This window comes from Typopeltis vanoorti, chromosome 16, assembly GCF_054136105.1.
Source record: "Typopeltis vanoorti isolate ZY-2024b chromosome 16, IOZ_Tvanoo_1.0, whole genome shotgun sequence".
Classification (NCBI taxonomy): domain Eukaryota; kingdom Metazoa; phylum Arthropoda; class Arachnida; order Uropygi; family Thelyphonidae; genus Typopeltis; species Typopeltis vanoorti.
In genome coordinates this window covers 3,214,881-3,238,961 of record NC_143564.1, presented here as the reverse complement: position 1 = coordinate 3,238,961, position 24,081 = coordinate 3,214,881, and the positions used below count along the sequence as shown (strand labels likewise).

Sequence of the window (24,081 nt, the reverse complement as noted above, 5' to 3'; positions counted from 1 at the left end):
CAACCTTGACATTTTGTCTGTTTGCTCACTTGGGAAAAATGGAGTAAAACCATGTTTAAAATTGCTTGGTATCTTTAACATAATTATACCCAAGTTAAAAATACTTTCTACATTTAGATCTCCTCCTGAGATTTTTATTTAATAAGGTTAAAACACCTTATGGTAACTTGTTTTGGTAAAATACTTATAAGCTCTGCATTACTAAATCTTGGTATTTCTAGCCTGGCTCCCACTGATGAGACCTCAATAAAGGTCGAAACCGGTCTGGGTAGTGGCCCCTTGCCTTTAATACAAAACATCATACATCCCCTTCTTGGAGATGTGTTTTGGCATTAAGGGTAAATATTAAGATTAGTGATCAGAGCTTGCTCCACCTTTACCACGAGTTGCCTTGGTCTTGCACTACCTGTGGGATCAGCTAGTCTTGCATCAATTGCAGGTGCAAACTTGGCATTTTTTTTTTTTTTAGGGGTGCTTAAGGGTCAAAGCTGTATAACTGAGAGGAGACCTCCACATAGCCTTTAAAGGAATGCGGAGAACCGACCAGGGCTTCTGACCTAATGTCCAATCCTCACCTTCTCGTGGTGCACTCTGTTGGGTATCTACTTTGATACTGAACGAACGAGGATGGGCTGGCAATTTGGGATTTAGCCGACCAAATTGTATTCTTATTGGTTAAACCAAAATAAAAAATGATGGTACAACATGACAAAATTTCATGCCGGCTGGGGCGTCGCCCGGTTAAACAAGGCCCCCGTTGTTTTCGCCAGGGAACCAGGGTGAACAGCGAAAAGTCAGCTACTGGAACAAATCTGAAAACAAACCCCAACTCAACATCACCAGAGTTGAAGATCGGTACTATCAACGTAAGAAGCCTGAATGGCAAAGAAATGGAGCTAGCTGAGGAATTAGATAAGTACCAGATCGACATAATAGGGGTGACTGAAACAAAAAAGACCAAAACTGGTGAGATCTTTCTGAGCAATAAATACAAAATGTTATATTCAGGCAATAACAATCAAGGAAAAGAAGGAGTAGCCATAGTATTCAACACAAAATACGAGGCTAATCTTCTTGAATGGCAGTCAGTCTCAAGTAGAGTAATGTGGGCAAATATGAGAATGGGGAACTGGACAATGAGACTTATTTGTGCCTATGGTCCCACAGAAGGTTCTACTAAGGTAGAAGTGGAGGAATTTTTTGAGGCTTTAGAAAAAGCAACTGACACAATGAAAAACGAAAAGTTGGTCCTTGTTGGGGATCTAAATAGTAGAGTAGGAAATGATTGTGAGACATACAAAAATATTTTGGGAAAATTTGGAGAAAAGAGCAAAGCTAATAATAATGGCAAATATCTGTTGGATTTCTGCTCAGGACATGGACTGGTTATTACTAACACCATGTTCCAACATAAAAATGTGCACAAATTCACATGGAGAGAAGAGGCTAGGAATAAGAAAAGTCTCATTGACTATGTTATTGTTGATAGTGATGTTTTCTCCCTGGTGCAGGACACCAGAGTGTACAGAGGATTTGAAATTGGAAGTGATCACTATTTAGTCTTGAGCAGGATAAAATTGAATTTCATATTGAAAAGAATAACATGTAAGAAAGTTTTAAAGCGAATAAAAGTTGAGCAGCTCTCAGATGTAAACTGTAGACTAAAATACAGAAATATTATTGAAAAGAAAATGAAAGAGTTTGAGAACAGGAATCAAACCTTGGAGATTCAGTGGCAATCTCTGAAGGAAACATTGATTGATTCTGCCAGAGAGGCATGTGGTGAGGTTGTGTGCAAAGAAAAAAAATCAGAACTCCCTGGTGGACACAGGAAGTTAAAGAGGCAGTGAAGGAAAAGAAGAAAGCATATCAAAACTTCCTGGCAAATAAGTCAGCTTTTACTCTTACAGAATACAGAGACAAATGTAAGAAAGCTAAACAGTGTGTAAAACTAGCTAAACAAAAGTCATGGGAGGACTTTGGCAAAAATATAGAAAATAAATATCAAGAAGGTGGCAAAATATTCTGGAGGTTGTTGAAGAAGCTTAGGAATGGAGGAAAGAGTGCTGTAAAAGGAATTAGAGATGATAAAGGTGAAATGAAAACAGGAGAAAAAGATATCCTTGAAGTATGGAGTAATTACTTTGAAAAACTGCTAAATGAAACAAGCAGTGATGACAGCACAGTGATAAAAAACACTGACCAGGCATGCAGTCAGGAATACATATCCATACTTGAAGTAGAAAAAGCCATCAAAGGCTTGAAATGTGGAAAGGCAGCAGGAGTAGATGATATTCGACCAGAAATGCTGAAGTATGGTGGTATAAGAGCACTGCATAGTTCAGAAAGCCTGGACAGAGGGACGAATTCCCGATGATTGGAGTAGAGCTCTCATAGTACCCATATATAAAAAGGGAAATAAAACTGAATGTGAGAATTACAGAGGTATTTCCCTACTGAGTGTTCCTGGCAAGATCTATGCAAGTATACTTGAGAAACGGTTGAGAAGAATTGTGGAAGAAAAGCTTGGTGAAGAACAAGCTGGATTCAGGCCAAATCGAGGCTGCCAGGATCAGATCTTCACTTTACGACAAATAGTCGAGAAAGCATGGGAATATAACAAAGATCTGTATTTAAGTTTTGTGGATCTGGAAAAGGCATATGACAAGGTGCCAAGAGAGTAGCTATTCAATACATTACAGTTACATGGTGTCAATGGGGCATTATATCAAGCAATACTTAGTCTTTATTTGAGTTGTAAGTCAGCAGTTAGAATTGAAGGAAGTACAGGAAGATGGTTTAATGTTGAATCTGGTGTCAGACAAGGATGTACATTATCCCCCTCTGTTATTCATTATATGTATGGATCACATTATGAAGGAAAGTGGTATTAAACATGATATCAAAATTGGAGATGTTAATGTCAGCTCTTTGCTTTACGCAGATGATGTTATACTTCTAAATAAATCCGCTACAAGTCTGCAAGATTCTCTGACTAAATTGAATAGCTGTTGTAATAGATATGGTATGAAGGTCAGCAATAAAAAGACAAAGACAATGAAAATAGGCAGAATCATTGAAAATGTCAACTGTGTTGTGAATGGAGAACCTGTGGAACAAGTAAAACATTTCAGCTACTTAGGCACAATTTTTACTGAAGATGGTAAACTAAATATAGAAATAGACAACAGAATCAGCAAAGCTGGTATCGTGGGAAGTCAATTGAATAAATTCATATGGAATAAGAAAGAAATTAGTCGGAACACTAAATTAGCTGTATACAAGACTGTGTTCAAACCAATTTTAACTTATGGATCTGAGAGCTGGGTCAGAAGTAAAACACTTGACCAAAGACTAGAGACCGCAGATATGAGAGTCCTGAGAAAGATTAGAGGCGTGAACAGATGGCATCAATGGCAATATCATATTAAAAATGAGGATATTAGGAAAGAACTTGACATTGTCAGCATCCAGGAATGCGTTAGCAGAGCTAATCTCAGATGGTATGGTCACTTAAATAGAATGGGAGAGGAAAGATTAGCAAAACAAGTGTTCTCCGCCAGGTTGGCAGGAAAACGACCCAGAGGAAGACCAAGATATAGGTGGATTGATACGGTACAAAGTGCCTTAGACGATAGAAATGTAAGATCTGATAATGTTGGAGTCTTGACAAGTAACAGACTGATTTGGAGGAAAATTGTAGATAGGAAGTTAGTAATGATGTAATTTTTTCATGTAGTACTGTCATATCCTGTACACCCCTTGAGGGTACATGGCAGGAATTTGATGATGATGATGAACTTGGCATTTTGTCTGTTTGCTCACTTGGGAAAAATGGAGTAAAACCAGGTTTAAAATTGCTTGGTATCTTTAACATAATTATACCCAAGTTAAAAATACTTTCTACTAAGGTACAGATTGTTGGTGATCTTGATGCTTGGAATGAGCATACTACACAGTTTGTCAAATTAGTAGGATGAATGGAGAACACTATAATCTGCAAAGTTGTAAATAGGATTAGTGGTCACTGAGAGTAGGTCGTTTATGTACAGAAGAAAGAGTGTAGACAGGACAGAGTTCTGAGGTCTGCATTGATGGTGAAGCTCAAAGAGAGGTGATAGTACACTATGACATGCAGTGAATGATAAGAGAGGAAGCTGGCAGTCCACCTACAGAGGATAGCAGTTTGTTTGGTGGACTGCCAGCATTTCCCACTGCCAGCACATGCAGTGGGAAAATTATACAGAATGGATGTTAGCTCTGGAGTGCAATGTATGAGAACAACCAGGTGCCATCAGGACTCCTCCCCCCCCCCCCTTGTGACAAACAGAATTGTGAAGTGTGTAATTTTGACACAAGAGGTGGACAACAGTGGATGTAGATACTATTTGGGTTTCAGTCAAGAGTAAGAAGTCTGGTCTGGATAACTGATAGTGAATGTCATTTATGTTGGTGTTAATGTGATAGATTTCAGTAAAATGAGTTTTTATTGAGGAGATTCTGACATGGTTTGTATATTTGTAATTGGTTGTATAGTGACTTTTTAGGTAGGATTAGTTTATGAAGGAGATTCCATTTTGTCACAGTGTCACTGTCATTGTAAGATTCATCACTAGTTATTAGCGTTAGATGGCAAGACAAATTAGAGATGTGCAGTGAGAAGAGATAGCGTCTTAGACATATCCATGCAAAGTATAAATTAAAGATGCCAAGAAATTATATTCTTGGTTTAATCCTTTATCCAAGTGTAAGCAAACAAAGTTTGCATGTGAAGTCACTTCACGACTGGGCTACTTGTATATAGCGGCTAATGACTTCACATCGATTGTCTTAGTATCCCATAATGAAATGCACATATCCTTACAGACATGTATAATGCTATGCATTATGGGAAGAGCCACTACCCAGACCAGTTTTGACCTTTATTAGGTTTCATCAGTGGGAGCCAGACCTAGAAGTGATACCAAGGCTGAAATAATGCAGAGAAGTCATATTTCCATATATAAAAAGTGAAAAAAGTTTCAAAAATCTATCTCTAATCCAGAATATTTTAGTTATTTATTTGTGAGGGATTCACCCTCTCCCATTCCTCAACCACTCCTTAGGACTGGTTGAGCCCTCCTAATAAGGGATTAAGTACTATATCCTATGACTGTAGCCTTACTAGCCTTTTTCATTCCTACTTGCAGGATGAAAAACCCCAGATAAACTGGTGGAAAAAGCCCTGCTGTCCATGCCCAAGACCAACTAACTTGGCTATGGCTGAGAAAGATCCTTAAGCTCCCCACATCATTGAGAGGGAATCAAACCTAGGACACTCCTTCCCCAGGCATATGGTTGCGAAGCGCATAGCCACTAGGCTAACCACGCAGACAGAGTATTTTAGTAATAAGGTGTGACACCTTTTGAATACTTGTATATAGAAATATGACTTCTGCACTACTTCAACCTTAGTATCACCTCTGGGTATGGCTCCCACTGATAAGACCTCAATAAAGGTCGAAACTGGTCTGGGTAGTGGCCCTTCTCATAATGCAAAGCATTATACATGTCTATAACGATATGTGCATTTCATTATAGGATACTAAGGCAATTGATGTATATACAGGCTAATGACTTCACAAGTAGCCCAGTCATGAAATGACTTCACGCACAAACTTTGTTTGCTTATACATGGATAAAGAATTAAACCAAGAATATAATTTCTTGGCATCTTTAATTTATAGCATAACCAAGTGAAAAAACTTTCAACATCCACAGAGTGACCAGTCTCCTTGCCATAACGTGGTCTGAACAGTGTTTCCCACACAATACTCGAATTCCCTCTCCAAGTATGACCTGACAGAGCATGTGGCAGCAGAATTATACGCAAGTTGACAGTGAAGACTCCTAACTCATCACTGATGGGTTTTGGTCCTGTGCACTAACTGGGAGCCAGTCGTTGGTGCCACCATTTTAACTGATGTAACTTGGAAATGGAGGAAGTTATGGGTCTCTAAGTATGTTTGGCATGACTTTGAAGGGTATCACTCATACTACATGGAAAGGGGGTGGAGAGAAACTGGAAACCAAACTTGGCACAAGTCGCCTCAGGCCTCCAAAAAAAGCCAGGTGGTGGTAGTGATTCACTGGGCAATGAAGGTCATCTAACATCTAGTGGTCTATTTGGCATTTCTTCTTGCTGGTTTTGCCTGGGTTCCTTTTGTGAAACAGGCCACACTACAGAAAGGCAGGCTGAATGGACAAGCAATGGTTGTATATTGCACATTACCAGCCCATTATACCAACATTTACATTTATAAAGACTGAGGATTAATGGCATTAAAGATGTGCTGCTCAACGTTCTGCATACTAGTTGGCAAGTATAGATAAAATAGGTGAACATCCATAGCAGTTCCTTTAACATTTGTGTGTGTATAATTTATTTTAGCATTTGAAATAATCATCACTAATAACAAATTCAAAAAGTTTCAAAAATGTATGGAGAAAGAGTTTTTCAACAATTCTGTAATATCAACCAGCAGAATATAGTAAAGAAAGAAATAATGAAAACTGATACAGAAATCAGAAGAAGACAGCAAAAATCAGCTATCTTGTTTTAAAAATCTTCAGCAATTTTTATATGAGGGGAATTATCTATAAAGCCCTAGGGAGTTAATTGGTAACCCTCCTCCTTGGACAATAGTTAGTTTAAAAAACTATGAGTTAAGTTGACTCAGTGAGGACAGACTTGATAAGAAGGTGAGGGAGAAGTACTATTAACTGACTGCAAGGGAATTGAATCCAACCAGAATACAAATCACCAATGATGGTGGTAGTATAACTAACATACTACCATATAGAGGTTAACAGAACAAAATACACAATTGGATGCTGCTACAGAACAGAATCATATGAAGAGAGAGATGTGAACTGCATAGACAGATAATTCTTATGGATATAAGAACTATCATTTTGGGTGATTTCAACTAGGAGAATATAGACTGGAGGGCAGAGATTGACTGGTTGGAAAAAGACAATGATCATACTGGACTATCAGAAAGGTTACACGGAGTAGTAAAAAATAAATAGCCAAATAAGTAAATAATGTTATGCACAAGAAAAAAAAAAATTAATTAAGAAATTGAACAATATCATATCTACATATAAACTGTACTTATGATCAAATTCATTTGTATAAATTAATTATTTATAAAAAGTTATGCAATATGTCCAAGTCTGATAAGATTTACCTAGGCATATAGGGCTCAGACAGATTAGTAAAAATTACATTTGTCTCTCAAGTGTAAGGTTGGCATTCTACTAGAACATGGAATATGTTAAGATGTTATACTGTTCAGACACAGGTGGGTCATCTGCTCTCAATAGATAAGAATTGTGTAAGAGGATTATGACTAATGTAAAGCGTAGCAAGTATATCTTCCTCTCTTCTGTTTAGACTAGACTAGATTGTCAATGCTTTATTTCAGGATTAAATCAATTTATTTGTCAGCACTTCCTGCCAGGATGACTGCCACTGATTCATTAACTCTGCTCTTATTACAATGTGTAGTTTGTATAAGGGACTGACAAACAGTATGTGGAGAAAGTGGAAGCTGAGCTAACAGCTGCTCCCTTGATTCTAATGTGCCTGGATATCCAGCAAAATGAAACATCAAAATAAAGGGTCCTCATCTGACACAATAATTGCAGACCATCATCAAGTACCAGATGTGAATCATAACAGGAGAGGAGATGGCCTGTAAGGAACTTGAGAACTCTATACAAATTATACAGATTTTGTTCTTGTGTACAAGTGCAAACTGAATGCCAATGTACCTCAGCAATATAGTTATTGCATTCTAGTGGAATCTGAATGGAAACAAAATGGATGGGAAAAATAGACACAACCAACAGAGATCTCAGATCAAGAGATCAAGAAATCAAGAGTGCTCTGCTCTGGGTGAATTAAACAATTGCAAGCAGACCAATGGAGTATATTATTTCCTTAGCTGGCATGGCTAGAAGCTGCCATGAAGGAATACTATCATGTTTAGTATTATTGTCAATACTCACGCCAACAGCTTGCATAAACTCTTTCAAACACATATGAAATGGATAAATGGCAGTTTGATGTGTGTGTGTGTGTGTGTGTAATACTAAACTTTCCAATGTATGGAGGGGGGGGGGGATGGGAGGAAGAGAAATGCTAGCCTACATAGGATGTTTAGAAAGAGATGATTTTTAAGGAATACAGTGGTATCTCGCTAATCCGAACTAATAAAAACCGAGCTCATTCGGATTAGCGAATTTTCCCCCAAGCGGCAACAATAACTAGCGTTTAAGACAAAAATAATCAGATTCTAATGATACATCAATTTAATTCTGTAAATAAATGAATTAACTGATAGAAAAAATGCTACTGTCCTGTAATATGAAACTTAAAAAATAATACAGTACACAAGTTTATTTTAATAAAAAATTTAGTTTGTATGTACCTGGATTGTTGAGGATTCTGATTTAATACAAACTAAATTTTTTATTAAAATAAACTTGTGTACTGTATTATTTTTTAAGTTTCATATTACAGGACAGTAGCATTTTTTCTATCAGTTAATTCATTTATTTACAGAATTAAATTGATGTATCATTAGAATCTGATTATTTTTGTCTTAAACGCTAGTTATTGTTGCCGCTTGGGGGAAAATTCGCTAATCCGAATGAGCTCGGTTTTTATTAGTTCAGATTAGCGAGATACCACTGTATTCCTTAAAAATCATCTCTTTCTAAACATCCTATGTAGGCTAGCATTTCTCTTCCTTGTGTACAGACATGTGTACAGACTTGTGTACAGACATGTATAATGCTATGCATTATGGGAAGAGCCACTACCCAGACCAGTTTTGACCTTTATTAGGTTTCATCAGTGGGAGCCAGACATAACTTAATTACATAACTCGGTACATAACTTAATTTGCATAAAAAATATCACTTTCTTGTAAACAACACACACAAAAAAATGTTTCACAAAATAACAAAAAAAAAATATTTTTTTAAATTTCTTTGTAAAAAAAGTTACTGATTTTCTTTTGCTTCTTGGAAGCTAAACTTTTTTTCGAATGCTTCTTCTCGGAGCTGCATTAGCAATAAAATTTTGCGGAATGGTGTATCATTCTGCTTACTATACACATATTAAAAATGTCAACTGCTTCTTCATGTTTTACTTTTTTTTCCCCTTCGAATTCTTTATCGTCATCATCGTCTGCTAATTCATTCTGTAGCATCATATTTACAATTTCAGCATCTGATTTGATTTCGAATTCACTTTCGGTTCCACCTCTGATCCATTCCGTAACATCTGTTTGTGAAATTTCAACATTTGGATTTATAATTCTAACCAAATTATGCACATTTTGAATTTCCGCTTTTTGTGTATCACCGTAGTTATCTTCATAAATTCTAGAAGGCCACTTCAAAGTACAAAGTACACTGCTGTCGAGCGTCATGAAAAAATAGGCCTACAGTATGACCGTACAATCGCCAGTATGAAAAAAAATACTGTACTGTAATAATAATAAAATAAATAATAATGGTTAAAATAATGATTATTAAATAAAAAGAATTGTACACAAAATAATAATACGTAATAAATAAAACTTTTTTTTTCCTTTCAAACCACAGTTCGGATTACTGGAGGGTTCGGACTAAAGAGGTTCGGATTAGCGAGATACTACTGTAGTTAAAAGACAACTGTTTCCATCAAAGTGACACAACAGGTTCATTTGCTTCAACATACATACTTACATTGAATAGATGATGGTCAAAATGCACTAGTTGGGATTCGTATATTCTGAGGACAGATAGGATCCAACCATTTGCAAAATATTCTACCTTATGGACTTGGAACCCATACTTAAGCTTTAAGCAAACAAGTATGCAATAAAGGCAAGGCAAGGAAGAATTGATCTTCAGCCCATTTTGCAGATGATAGATTGTAGAGGATATTCAATGCTCTTTTGCATTTTATCTTAGTTGATGAATATATTGAAGGAATGTAAGCTTTCTGTCATTTAAAACAAAACAAACAAAAAAATCCTGAGAACTTGGTTTCTGTTTTTACCAGGATAATAGCATGTCCCATCCTTAACTGTTGATTTTCAGCAGGGTACACATACATTTTTTTATTCAAAACTTGAACAAATTAATAAGAGCCCATGAACAAATATGTTCAAGTGCTTGTTGTAGTTACCTTTCAATGACCTTCATATTACAGGAATGACAGTAAACTGTGAAGTCATCAACATATAGCACTGAATACTGAGAGATTCGATGTTCTTGTGAAATTCTTATACTCCTTGGAACCATCTGGTATAAATTACGAGTTTTATACAGAGAAACAACTATTTTTGAACCTGCTAATAGCTTTGTAAATTTCTCTAATGAAACTAATAAACTATGTAAGGCATAATGAAGATTTCAGACTCTGAATATATTGTATAAATTGCATTCTTTAACAATCTGAGAATGTTCATTATATTTCATAACCCAAAACTGCAGTGTTTCTAATCTCCCCCGCCCCCACCCTGAATTTCAATTGCATTATAATGTTGTAATAAGTGAACATAAATTATTTTTCTTTTAACTTTCCAAACATGGGAGAATGAAAAATAGATACATACGGAATAATGTTTTTAGCAACAGCAGCCATTATAAACAACGAAGCCTCTGACATGTCCCACGTTGCATAATCACCTTGATTTTTAAGATTTTCAAACATCTGAAAAATGCATAGCAGAGATACATTATTATAAAAATTCAAAAATACTGTACCATTTATAAAAATCTGTTAACAAATAGGAAGGGAAGAGAAGATGCAAAAAAACAAGTATTATATAAACAGCAATATTACCATTATAGGCTGCCTCTTGCAGCCAAGTAACCCAACCTTTCCATGGTATAGCCTGAGTCCACCAACAGGGCTATGACAAGACCATCTTATTAGGCATATCTTACCTAGTTGGAGGACATGCCAATTTGACATCCAGGTGGTAGATGACTTTCACTGGCCACTGAAATGCCACTACCCTACCTATCAAAGGTGTGAAGTAGCTACTGCCATGTTTCATATCAAGAGTAGGATCTCCGTTTTCTTCGCATGTGCAGTGTAGATAATGGCCTTGCCATGCATATTCTCCACATCGCATTAAATTAATTAGTGGACCAGCACCTCCTTCATTTCAGGATCCAGTAATAAAATTTACAGTTTCAACAGGCCAGCTAGATAGTAAACAGAACCTGATCACTAATAGATATCAGAATATGAGTTAATTCACAGCACTATTCTTCATGATAATATGGTATAATAAAAAACCATGATGCAGAGATAAAGCTATTTGCTTCAACAACTGAATGCCGCAATTTACGAGGGTAGTCTGAAATGATCTCAGCCTAACAATGAAAAATCTAATTTATAATTTCAAAATAATTTTTATTTTTCAACGTAATCTTCCTTAAGACTCATACATTTATTCCAACGATGCTCCATTGCTATTATCCCATCCCTGTAGTGGTTCTCAGTAAGATCTGCAAAATACCCCTCTACAGCTGAAATCATCTCTTGATTCGAAGAAAAATGCTGACCAGCGAGGAAGAGATAGAAGTCAGAGGGAGCCAAATCTGGGGAACAGGATGGATATTCCACCCTATTCCCCAGTGCAGATTCATTAATTTTCCCATTGCCAAAACACTTTTGTAGGCAGGTGCATTGTCCTGATGAAAGATGATTTTTTCTTCTGCAAACCGAGTCTTTTCTCACAAACTTTTTTGTCTAGTCTGGTTAAAAGATTGGAATAATTCTGAGGTTATTGTTTTACCCTTTTCAAGATAATTAATAAACAAAATGCCTTTAGCATCCCAAAACACTGATGCCATGACCTTTCCTGCTGATGGAACCGACTTTGTCTTCTTTGACGCTGAACAACCAGCTTCTGTCCACTGTTTTGACTTCTGTTTGGATTCTGGTGTGTAATGGTGAATCCAAGTCTCATCCATAGTAATAAATCGACACACAAAATCAGTTTTATTCTTGTTAAACGCTCCAAGCACTGTATAGAAATTTTCATGCGAGTGCATTTTTGATCTGCTGTGGGCAAGCGCAGCACCCAACTTGCACAAAGCTTTTTCGTTTGCAATTCTTCATGCAAAATATATACTTATTTTGAAATGCCTATAATCTCAGCAATTTCACACACTTTGACTTCCCGGTCATCCAATACCATATTGTGCACTTGATCAATGATTTCTGGTGTTGTTACACTTTTTGGACGTCCTTCACGTGGATCATCTTCAAGGTTGTTACGGCCACGTTTAAACTCAGCAGCCAATTTCTTAATTGTCGAAAATGAATAAACCTTCTTTTAGAAAGAATTTTATAACTGCACGATACTCAATTTCATCCATTTCAAGGGATACAGAAAACACTTTTGCTTCAAACAGTTATATAAAACAAACTACTTAATAGAATGACTTGCAATTTCACATGGATGCTTGTGAGAGATGTACCAACTCAGAAAAAAAAATCTTGCCGATAGTGTTGCCATCTGTGGTCGAGGCCTAGAACTTTTCAGACCACCCTCATACTAACCATTTTGAAGGAATCTACTACAACCAGATAAAAATAATTTGTATAAAAAAGTTGAATACATGTTTCCCCTCTCAAACTAACTCACAGATTAAAACAGAACTTTTAACTACTCCCAGTAGAACTACTTAGAAGACTGCAAGAAAAACTAAAAGAATATCAGATATAATACTCAAATTAGTTTTCCTTATCAGCTATCCAAAATAAGAAATCCACGTATTAACAATAAAGCAGATAAGCAGTAAAATCGGGCAATTTGGGAGATTGCCTGACTATCATCTTAAGATCAACTCCTACTCAACTGTAATACTTTTTATACAACATTAGTGTGTGTCAAATTTAGGACTTTAGGTCTTGTGTCTGTTACAATTTGAATTGTTTCACTTACTCAGTGTTGCATACAAACTGTAACATATTGTTTTGCTCTAAAGTGGGTTTGAAATCCAGCAAAATATAAGCTAGTTAATAAACACCCTTTTATAATTTAGATTTTTGGTATTATAATACTGTTAAAATTAAAATAAATTATAAAGAACATCCAACACCTAAGCCTGCCAACTAGACATATCTTGTATATTTGGAATAAATACAGTCATACTCCGAAGTTACGCGGTAGGTGGGACCAACAAAAAGCGCTCAAGTCGAATTCGCATAACTCGGGTATAATTTTGCATACAAACATACAAAATATTAGTTAATTGGGACCAAAGGTTTACAAAAACACCTATATTTTTTAAGAAATATAATCATAATTGTAGTTTTTCGCACATAAAAATAAAGAAAGTTATTTCGATGTCAATGGTTTCATAAAATCTAATAGATTCGTCTGACGGCATAATGTCTTTTTCTTGTCATGCAAAATTTCTTCATAGCAAGTTCGATCTTTGGTTTCTTCATAGAAACCAAAGATCGAACTTCTTTGCTAGCTCACAAATTTTCATTCCGCCTTCAAAATCCTTAATAATGTTGAGCTTTGTTTCCAAAGTCAATGTTTTTCTTTTCTTGCTAGCTGTGGAAGAATCGGACTTGCTTCTTTTGGAAGACATTTTTTATGTGATAAAATTTTTATCAAGAACATAACATTAAACAATCGCAAGGTTTGTAGACTATAAAAATCATGTATGAATGGAGACCGTGCGAAACATGTCAGTGCTTGTTCACAGCATGTGCGACACTGGCGAATGAGGCTGGCGCCAGAAAGATACGACTAGTGGTGAGGCATGAAGCGGGACAGGAATACGTACATATATGAAACCGCGTAACTCCAGATTCGCGTAAGTCGGGGTATGACTGTATATGGATTTGAACCATGGCAATGACATAAAATCTCATGCTTTCAGTAAAGTGAAAAATAGAAATAAAACTTCTGTATAGCTTACAAGTGGTTCAATGTATAAGAAAATTAATAGAGAACAGGTGTTAATATTGTACTGATTTTTTTTTTTTTTTTTACAGTAATGGATCTTACAAGAGGAGACATTAAGTTTATTTGTATATAGTCAAGTCACATTTAAAGCAAGCTCAGCTATAACAAACCAGTGAAAAGTCCTGACTCACACGCACAATGCCATTATAAAGAGAATTCACTATAGCAAACTATACTTTATAAACTACAATGGATAAAACTATCTCTGTTGTCCTTACTAGACTTCCAAACTGGTCTAACTGCCAAAGTAACTTGATCAGCTTTTATATCTTAATCATCTTAAGCTCTCCTCCTTAAGGACTCAAGTATACAACCCACCCTGACTTTCTCTGCATCTTTTTCCTGCAATTTTTGCTTCAACCAAAAATGCTTGAAGTAAAAATCCTAATGTTTCATAAATCACATTTTGGATAAGCAATGTATCATATTTCAGATTATACTTAAATATTACAGTGCCATTACAGAGGTTCTATGCCTGGAGTATTTTGAAAGGCTGTTCAAAGGAAATAAGCCATGAGAGAACAGCAGTAGAATATATTCAAGAGGAATGCCAACAGGAGTATATATTATTAATTAAGACAGAAAAAAAGATATCAAAAGTCTCAAATGTGGAAAGGCAGCTATAACAAATCAGTTTATCTAACTAAATATGATATTCAACCAGAAATGCTCAAATATGGAAGTACAAAAAGTTTTGCAGAAATCATCTAGAAAGCCTGGTGAGACGGATGAATTCCAGATGACTGAAAAGGAGCGCTCTCATAGTTCACATCTATAAAAAGAAGAACAAAAATGAATATGAGAATTATAGAGGAATTTCTCTACTAAGTATTCTAGGCAAGATTTATGAAAGTTTACTTCAGAAAAACTAAGAAAATTGTAGAAGAGAAACTTGAACAACAAGTGGGGTTCAAGCCAAATAGAGGTTGTCAAGATTAGATTTTCACTTTGAAACAAACAGATCTTAACAACCTCTATTTGGCTTGAACCCCACTTGTTGTTTAAGTTTCACTTCCACAATTTTGGGAATATTGCAAGGTTCTTCATTTACATTTTGTAAATTTGGAAAAGCATACAATAAAGTGCACAGAGAAAAATTGTTCATAATGCTAAAATTATATGGTGTAAATGGAATATCATACAGAGCAATACATAGTCTATATTTAAATTGTAAATAAGCAGTCAGAATTGAAAGAAATATAGGAAGATGGTTTGTTGTAAACCCAAGTGTAAGAGAAGAGTGGATGCTATTTCCACTTGGTATCAAAACTGAAAATGTTAATCTCAGCTCTTTACTTTATATAGGTGACATACTCCTAAACACATCCAGTACAAGTATCCAAGATTCTCTAACAAAATTGATATGAAAATCAGCAATAAAATCCAAACTATGAAAACAGGAAGGAACATGGAAAACTTCTACTACATTCTCAATGGATAACCTACGAAAAATTAAAATATTTCAGATATTTAGGCAGAGTTTATAGTGAAGATGGCAAATTAAATATGGAAATATAGACAACAATAAACAAAGCTGGTATGGTGGAGAGCCAGCTGAATAAATTTATATAGAATAAGAAAGATATTAGCCAAACCAAACTAGTGGTATACAAGACAGTGTTCAAACCAGTTTTAAGTTAATAGATTTGAGAAATGGGTTAGAAATAAAGCACCACAAAAGCCTAGAGATTACAGACACGAGAGTTCAGAAAAAATTACGGGGGGAACAGATAGCATCAATGACAAAATCATATTAAAAATGAAGATATTAGAAAGGAAAGGGTGATAAAACAGGTGTTTGATACCAAGGTGGCAGGAAATTTCATCCATTTCCTATCTTAATTTTCTTCAAAACCATATCCACGATCTGCAGTCTTTGATCAACCATTTTTAACTTAGCTCTCAATCTCTGTAAGTTAAAACTGGCCTTAAAAATGTGCCCACGTTTAAGTACTACAATTTTTTTTTCAAAGAAATTAAGTTTATTTCTTCTAAAAAATTAGAGATTCTTATGCAATAAATTTATGTTACATGATGAAAACAATATAGTGATCCAATTAGAAATACAACATCTTTAGTTAATTCAGAAACTCCTGTCCTGACAGATAGGAAAACCAAGAACTAGTTGATTCACTCAAACTACTCAATTCACCCAATCTAGATCAACTGATTCAGTCAAAAGTGCCCTAGAAGACCATAATTAAATATAACAATATTGGAGTGCTGACAAGTAATAGGCTAATTTGAAGGAAAATTGTTGGTAGGAGATTTGTAATAATGCAAACTTAATCGGGTAGTGCTGTTATGGTATCCTTAAACGTGTGGACAGATTTATGTGTTCGTCGTACTTGTTGTTAATTTTTTAACGGTATATATTAGAACACAGAAAAATAAGTAAATAATTAATTTATTAACTTATTGCTGATATTTCGCTGGTGTTATAACCAGCATCTACAGAACACAAAAACACAGTTTGTCACAATACGCGAGACCATAACAACATGGTGTAATCAACGGACTAGTTAAAAAAAATTGTAGCAGCAACACAAAGACTAGAGTCCTGATTTTAGCACCCTCTATCTGAAAAAAAAAAAAAAATGCAGCTATCACATAAGATTAGAGTCCTAAACAGAGAAAAAAAAACCGGTACTAGTTTTTTCTTAAGATGACTGTCTCCCAGATTTTAGGCAAATTTATACAGCCATATTTGTTGAGATTTGGAGTGTGTTTCTGGGCTTCTGTTGCCTCTAAGAACAATCTCTCCGACTTGTAAGAGCTTCTGTGTAGTACTTTTGTGTTCTTCCAGTTGATCCTGTGTGCAGGGGTATCCAAAGCATGGTCTGCTAAGCCTGACTTGCCATAGTGATAATGCTGGATGTATCTTTTGTGTTCGTTGATGCGGATGTTCACAGTTCTTCCTGTTTGACCGTAGTAGGCTTGCTTACATGAGAAGGATACTTTGTAGACACCTGGATGTGATAAAGGGGGAATGCTGTCCTTGGGTGAGCGGATAAGGGTTGCTAATTTGCCATATGGTCTGAATGTGGTGTGTAGTTCATGTTTATTAAAAATTCTTGAAATCTTTTCGGATGTGCCTTTAATGTATGGGATGGTGACTGTTTTGTTGTAATTCTCTGTAGTGGATAGTGGAAGGGGTTATAGGAGCGTTTAGTATTTTGTTTATCTTATGGGGATTATAGCCATTGGCCAAGAAGGTGGGGTGTAAGTGAGCCAGTTCAGCAGCCAGAGCATTGTCATTGGAACAGATTGCTCTCGCTCTGTGGGTTAGCGTTTTTAAAATGCCATATTGTTGAGAAGGGTGATGGTGTGATTGTTTGTGTAAATATCTCCCTGTATGTGTGGGTTTTCTAAAAACTGAAAATGATAAAGAACCACCTGGAAGACGTGTGATAAGTGTATCCAGGAAGGGCAGACAGTTATTAATTTCCAGTTCCATTGTAAAGTGGATTTTTGGATGTTGGCTATTTAAATGCACTAAGAATGTTTCCAATATTTCTGGGCCATGTGACCAAATAGCAAGCACATCGTCAACATAGTGTAGCCACAGTGTTGGTATGGGAGTGGCTGTATTAATTGCTAGTTTTTCCAGGTGTTTTATGTAAACATTGGCTAAGGGGTAAGGAGCCCATGACTGTCCCATCTATTTGTTTGTATATTTTCCCTTTCCATGTGAAATATCCTGCTTGTATTGTGAATTTGAATAGTTCAAATATATCAGTGGGGAAGTGTGACTTCAGTAAATTGAGGGTTTCTATTAGTGATACATTTGTGAATAGTGAGGTGATATCAAAGCTTACCATTAAGTCTGAGCTTTTTAGGATATGGTGTTGTAAGATGCTTTTTAGGTGGGCTGAATTTTTGACAAAGGAGGGAGAATTGTTTGTGAGAGTAGCTAGTAGCTTAGCTAAATGTCTAGCTAGTTTGTATGTGGGACTATTTATACTGTCCACAATTGGGCATAAAGGTGTACCTTGTTGTGAATTTTTGGTGCTCCATAAATCCTAGGTGTTTTAACATGGAAGGGCTTGAGTTTGTTTACCGTGTCTTTGGGCCAGGAAGTGACTTTTTTCAATAATTTACGTGCCTTATTCTTTTGTGTGTTGGTGGGATTGTGATCTATAATTTTGTATGTTGACTGATCTTGTAACAATGTGTGCATTTTGTTTTCATATTCTGTTGTGTCCATCACCATGGTTGCATTCCCTTTGTCTGCTTTTGTTATGATAATGAGAAGTGTCGGGATAGGCTGGAGCGTTTAGGAATGGAAGCTGACATCGGGACCGTAGCAGAAGAACTTCGGCGGGAGTTTATGAAAATGAAAAATGACCTTCATCTTCTTCATGAGGAAGTGGAAGTGATCGGTAAGGAGATACTGGAAGTTAAAGCTGAGTTTAATGTGTTAAACAGAGAAATTAGGACTATAGAGATTACTTTAGCTGAAGTAACTAGAACAGGATTACATATGGGTGAGTCTTTGGTGAATGATTCAGTAATAAATAGTATGGGAGTGATTGGGAGTCAACATAATAAAACCACAAGTGGCCTAGAAGAAATGAGATGTAGTGAGAGTGGGGGGGTAAGTAATAGAGAGTTGAGTAATGAAGGTGGGAGAGTCATGCTGAATAGTGTAGAGAATGAGTCCATGAGTGTGGACTTGAATGAAGTTAAGAGTGGTAAAATATATGGTGATTCTATGATTAAGGGTATGGAGAGTGGTATGCATGAGGAGTGCTTGGCTGATGGGACAATAGAAAGAGTGGCTTTAGCAATAAAGAGAGGGCATGAAGCAGACAAGATGATAATTATGGTGGGTACAAATGACCTGAGAGGTAGTATAAATCGGGTAGGAAAAGATTTAAGAACATTATTAGATATTGTGAAGAGGAAAAGTGTCAATGGGAGAATAGTGTGTGTGCTGCCTCGTTTTGACAATTACGAGTTAAGTAGACGAGCAATGATAATGAATGATATGATTGCAAGAATGTGCAGAAAAAGAGGTCTGGAGTTTGTTGATGTTTGGAGTGTGTTTGAAGGAAAAAGGCAGTTGTATGCTAGAGATGGACTGCATCTTAACATGGAAGGACATAAGCGATTGAAGAAGTTATTGTTTTCTGAACAGGTTGAAGTTATTGGGCAGGGAAACTAATATTGAAAAGGTTGAGTGTAAGAGAGAGAAACTTTAGCACTGATTGTGTATTTATTGATCCTTATAGGCTGAATAAATTGCAGAAGAGAGGTGATAAAAATCGGCATAGGACTACGGTAGTTAGTGACTTATATATCAGTTCTAAAGCCAGTACAAGATCTAGAGGGAATCTGCAATTTTTGTATACCAATGCTAGAAGCATTCGAAATAAGAGAGAAGAATTTTTGGCATTAGTCAGTGAAATCTCACCAAAAGTTGTAGGCATTAGTGAAACTTGGCTGTCAGCAGAAGATGTGGTCACTGGAATTGAATGTGATGGGTACAGTATTTTCAGGGAGGATAGAGAAGATAGAACAGGAGGAGGAGTACTGTTGATGATAGCTGATGTGTTGCAGCCAAAGAAAGTAGTATATCATGATGATAGACATGTGAATGAGAGTTCATTTGAGGCAGTCTGGTGCGAAATAGTGACCAATGCAACCAAATATACAGTTGGATGCTGCTATAGGCCAGGGAGTACGGGGGGAGATAGTGAATTCATGCATCAGCAACTTAGTGCAATGAGTGAAGGCTTGGTGATTATTATGGGGGATTTTAATTACGGTGATATCAATTGGAAGGAGGAAATATCACGTAGCAAAAAGGAAATGGAATTCATACATCTTCTACGAGATAATTACTTGAAACAGCACGTAACTGAAGGGACACGTGGTGTGAGAGTGTTGGACCTGGTTATTGGTTCAGAGGTTATATGCATAAGTAAGGTGTCCTCGTTACCTCCAGTTGGTGAAAGCGATCATGTGGTATTGACTTGGGAGGTTGCAAAATCTGTGGATTTTTCTATTAAGAAGGGGTATGTACGGAACTACAGGTTAGGCAATTATAACAAGCTTCGGAGTGAGCTTGCAGCCATCCCATGGCAGAACATATTGCAAGGGAAAGATGTTAGCAGTGCTTGGGATAAAATCAGCGGGTATCTGAGGAAAGCAATATCAGATTGTGTCCCCATGGTTAGGAGGTCAAACAAGGCAGGCATTAGATGGATGAGCAGTAGTATCAAGCTTGAACTGCAAAAAAAGAAAATGTTATGGAGAATTTACAAGGAGAAAGGCGATCAGGACACCCATGAGCAGTACAAGGCTCAAGCTAGGAAGGTTACCAGCATAGTAAGAAAAGCTAAATCAGATTATGAGAAGACCTTAGCCAAAGAGATCAAGTGAAATCCCAAAGAGTTCTTCCGCTATGTGGCAAGTAAGAGGAAGAATGACTTTGGAAGGATAACCTTAGTGGGTGCTGATGGTACTGAGGTGACAAAATCAGATGTAATAGTCGAGTTACTGAGTGATCAAGGTAGATCCTGCCTTAGCAATCTATTAACTATTCATAATAGAATAACATCTGAGTTGGACAAAGGAACTGGCTACACAGTGGTACTTCTGGATTTTACTAAGGCTTTTGACAGGATACCCCATAGAACACTGTTACGCAAATTGGAGCAGATGGGAATGGATATTAAATTGGTGATATGGATAGGAGAATGGCTCAGGGAGAGATACCATAAGGTGGTGTATGGAGGAGCCGAGTCCAGAATGAGGCAGGTGACCAGTGGTGTGCCTCAGGGCTCTGTGCTTGGGCCAATGTTGTTTAATTTGTATATAAATGATATAGGAAACGGCTTAAAGGGAGATATTCAGTTGTTTGCTGATGATGATGCAAAGTTGTGTAGTGCAATAAAAAATCAAGCTGATGTTGAAAGTTTGCAGGAGGATTTAAATAAGCTGGTAAAATGGGCAAAAGAAAATGGATGTCAGTTCAATGTGGAAAAGTGTAAAGTCATGCATTTTGGGATTAAAAGATTACCAGCTGTGTACTACATCGATGGAAAGGTACTCCAAGAGATTGATGAGGCTAGGGACTTAGGGGTATTGGTAGATAGGGAGATGAAGTTCAGAGGACACATTGCTAAGGTGTCCAAGATTGCACATAGGATTACTTGGTTGTTGAGGAACACACTGACATCCAGAGATAAAGAGGTTATTATTCCCCTTTACAAAGCATTGATACTTACACATTTGGATTACTGTGCTCAGGTCTGGTCACCTGGATTCCTTGGAGATGAGGAGGCTGTGGAGAGGGTTCAGAGAAGAGTGACCAAGTTGGTGAGTGATATAAAAAATGCTCCCTACATTGATAGATTGAGAGCTTGTGGATTGCAGAGATTGGTCGATAGGCGAAGAAGAGGGGATATGATAGAAACATTGAAATTACTAAAAGGTTTTTATAGGATTGATGCAGGGGAAATGTTTCAGCTGTGTGATAGTGATGGAAGAACAAGAGGTCATCTCTGGAAATTAAAGAAGAGTGTGGTTAACAAAGGTGTCAGAACAAGGTTTTTTGCCTGGAGGGTGGTGAATGAGTGGAATTCATTGCCTGACTTAGTTGTGAGCTCTTCATCTGTAAATGAATTCAAGAAGAGATATGACAGATATTGTTTTGCTAGTTTGGGTCTCCCGCGATGAGTCTACTGACTCCATGGAGATACCCGTAATAGTAATAATAATAATAATAATCTGGCAATTATTCTGTAGCTCTTTTACAGCAATGATGTCCTTATGCAGGATATTATTTTTGGGAAGCTTAGACTTGATTAGGATGTTGGCCACATCTAAACGTATGTTGTTAGTTATTGTTGGAGGCAGGTCGTATATTCCCCGTTCAATGGACGCCATTATTTCGACTTTTGGAACTTGTTTGGGAGTCACAGCAAAATTGTGTCCTCGAATTCAGACCGTGTGGCAAATCAGCAACCCTTATCCACTCACCCAAGGACTGCATTTCCCCTTTATTACATCCAGGTGTCTACGAAGTACCCTGCTCATGTAAGCAAGCCTACTACGATCAAACAGGAAGAACTGTGAACATCCGCATCAACGAACACAAAAGATACATCCGGCATTATCACTATGGCAAGTCGGGCTTAGCAGACCATGCTCTGGATACCCCTGCACACAGGATCAACTGGAAGAACACAAAAGTACTACACAGAAGCTCTTACAAGTCGGAGAGATTGTTCTTAGAGGCAACAGAAGCCCTGAAACACACTCCAAATCTCAACAAATATGGCTGTATAAATTTGCCTAAAATCTGGGAGACAGTCATCTTAAGAAAAAACTAGTACCGGTTTTTTTCTCTGTTTAGTTCTCAAGTCTTATGTGATAGCTGCAAATTTTTTTTTTCAGGTAGAGGGCGCCAAAATCAGGACTCTAGTCTTGCACTGCAATCATCATCAGTTTCCTGATATGTACCTGCTACAATTTTGTTTAACTAGTCCGTTGATTACACCATGTTGTTATAGTCCCGCATATTGTGACAAACTGTGTTTTTGTGCTCTAAAGATGCTGGTTATAACACCAGCGAAATATCAGCAATAAGTTAATAAATTAATTATTTACTTATTTTCTGTGTTCTAATATATACCGTTAACAAATAAGCAACATGTTGTGGTATTCTGTATATCCCTTGAAGGTACATATCAGGAAACTGATGATGATTGCAGTGCCATGTTCATATCTATCATCTTCATTTTTAGTATAATTCTGTCAATGATGTCATCTATTTCCTATATTAATTTTCTTCAAAACCATTGATATGATCTACAGTCTTTGATCAACTATTGCTAACTTAACTCTGAATCTGTAAGTTAAAACTGGCCTGAAAAATGTGCCATCATTTTAAGTATTAAAATTTTTTTTCAAAGAAATTAAGTTCATTCATTCCTTCTAAAAAACTAGGGACTATTATGCAATAAATTTATGTTACCTGATGAAAACAATTTGATGATCCAATTAGAAATACAACATCTTTAGTTAATTCAGAAACTCTTGCCCTGAAAGCACCAAAATCATCACCATCATCAGGAATACCTTCCTAAAATATAAAATAATTTATATCAAATATATTCATTTGGCAGATATACATTAAAAAAGATGGAAAAAAATAACAATAAATAAATTATAAAACACAGCAATGATCACAAAAAATGACCTAATTATTTGCATATAATGCATGTGATAAGAAAAATTTTGTTTTATTATTTTCTTTATAGCAGTGTATGTTTGCTGGAGTTAGTTATGTGGCAAAAGTGTGACCACGGCATACAATAAATATTAAATGACAAAAAAACATTGTTCCATTGTGACGAAATTGCTTTCACTCACTCTAGAATGTCAAATGCGTTCAATTAGCGTATCAAAATTATCAAAAGAAGAGATGACAGTAGAAGACTATCAACCATGCTATTAACTAAACACCATAAATAAACTGATAATTTATTTAATCTGTGAATATTTTGCTTGATTCAAATCAGAATCTTTAGAGCATGAAAGAGGTCAGCACTTGTTATAAATAGGTCAGCAGTAAACCAAGAATAATACAAATGGTAATTAAAGCAATAAGTCCCAGTAGGGACCCAACAGATGAAGTGGTATTAGAATCAATTTATTAAATAATGTAAGAATGCATCCATTCCTGTTGAAATTAGGTAAAGTACTTCACTGTTGTTACTTCTGCCTCACTCCAAATACTGCCTCTCTCTCTCTCTCTCTTCAATTTCTAATGACTTCTGCATAGAAATATTTCATCAGCTCTGCTAGACCTGATATACAAAGAACCATTAACATTTACTTTGAAAATTTGGCCACACAGCCACCAAACCTTGAACCCATTTCTTCAGCCAAGTAAATAAACAAGCACATACAATTCATGACAGACAAACAAAATTCCTTATCATTCTTAGATACTCTCCTAATTTGCCTTCAGTCAGGCTCTCTCTCATTTAGTATACTTCACAAACTTACATATATCAGTCAG

The 24,081-nt window shown here is 36.4% G+C and overlaps 1 protein-coding gene across 1 annotated transcript in view; it reads right to left on the bottom strand.

The window, feature by feature from the left end:
• The window catches only part of Tnpo-SR (transportin 3), a 605,621-nt gene that overhangs the window by 265,758 nt on the left and 315,782 nt on the right, over positions 1-24,081 (bottom strand). The window contains exons 13-14 of the mRNA XM_090405918.1: positions 23,032-23,139; positions 10,659-10,756 (exon numbers count right to left, since the gene is read on the bottom strand). Of these exons, the coding sequence (XP_090262044.1) occupies positions 10,659-10,756; positions 23,032-23,139 (206 nt within the window). The remainder of the gene's footprint in view (positions 1-10,658; positions 10,757-23,031; positions 23,140-24,081) is intronic.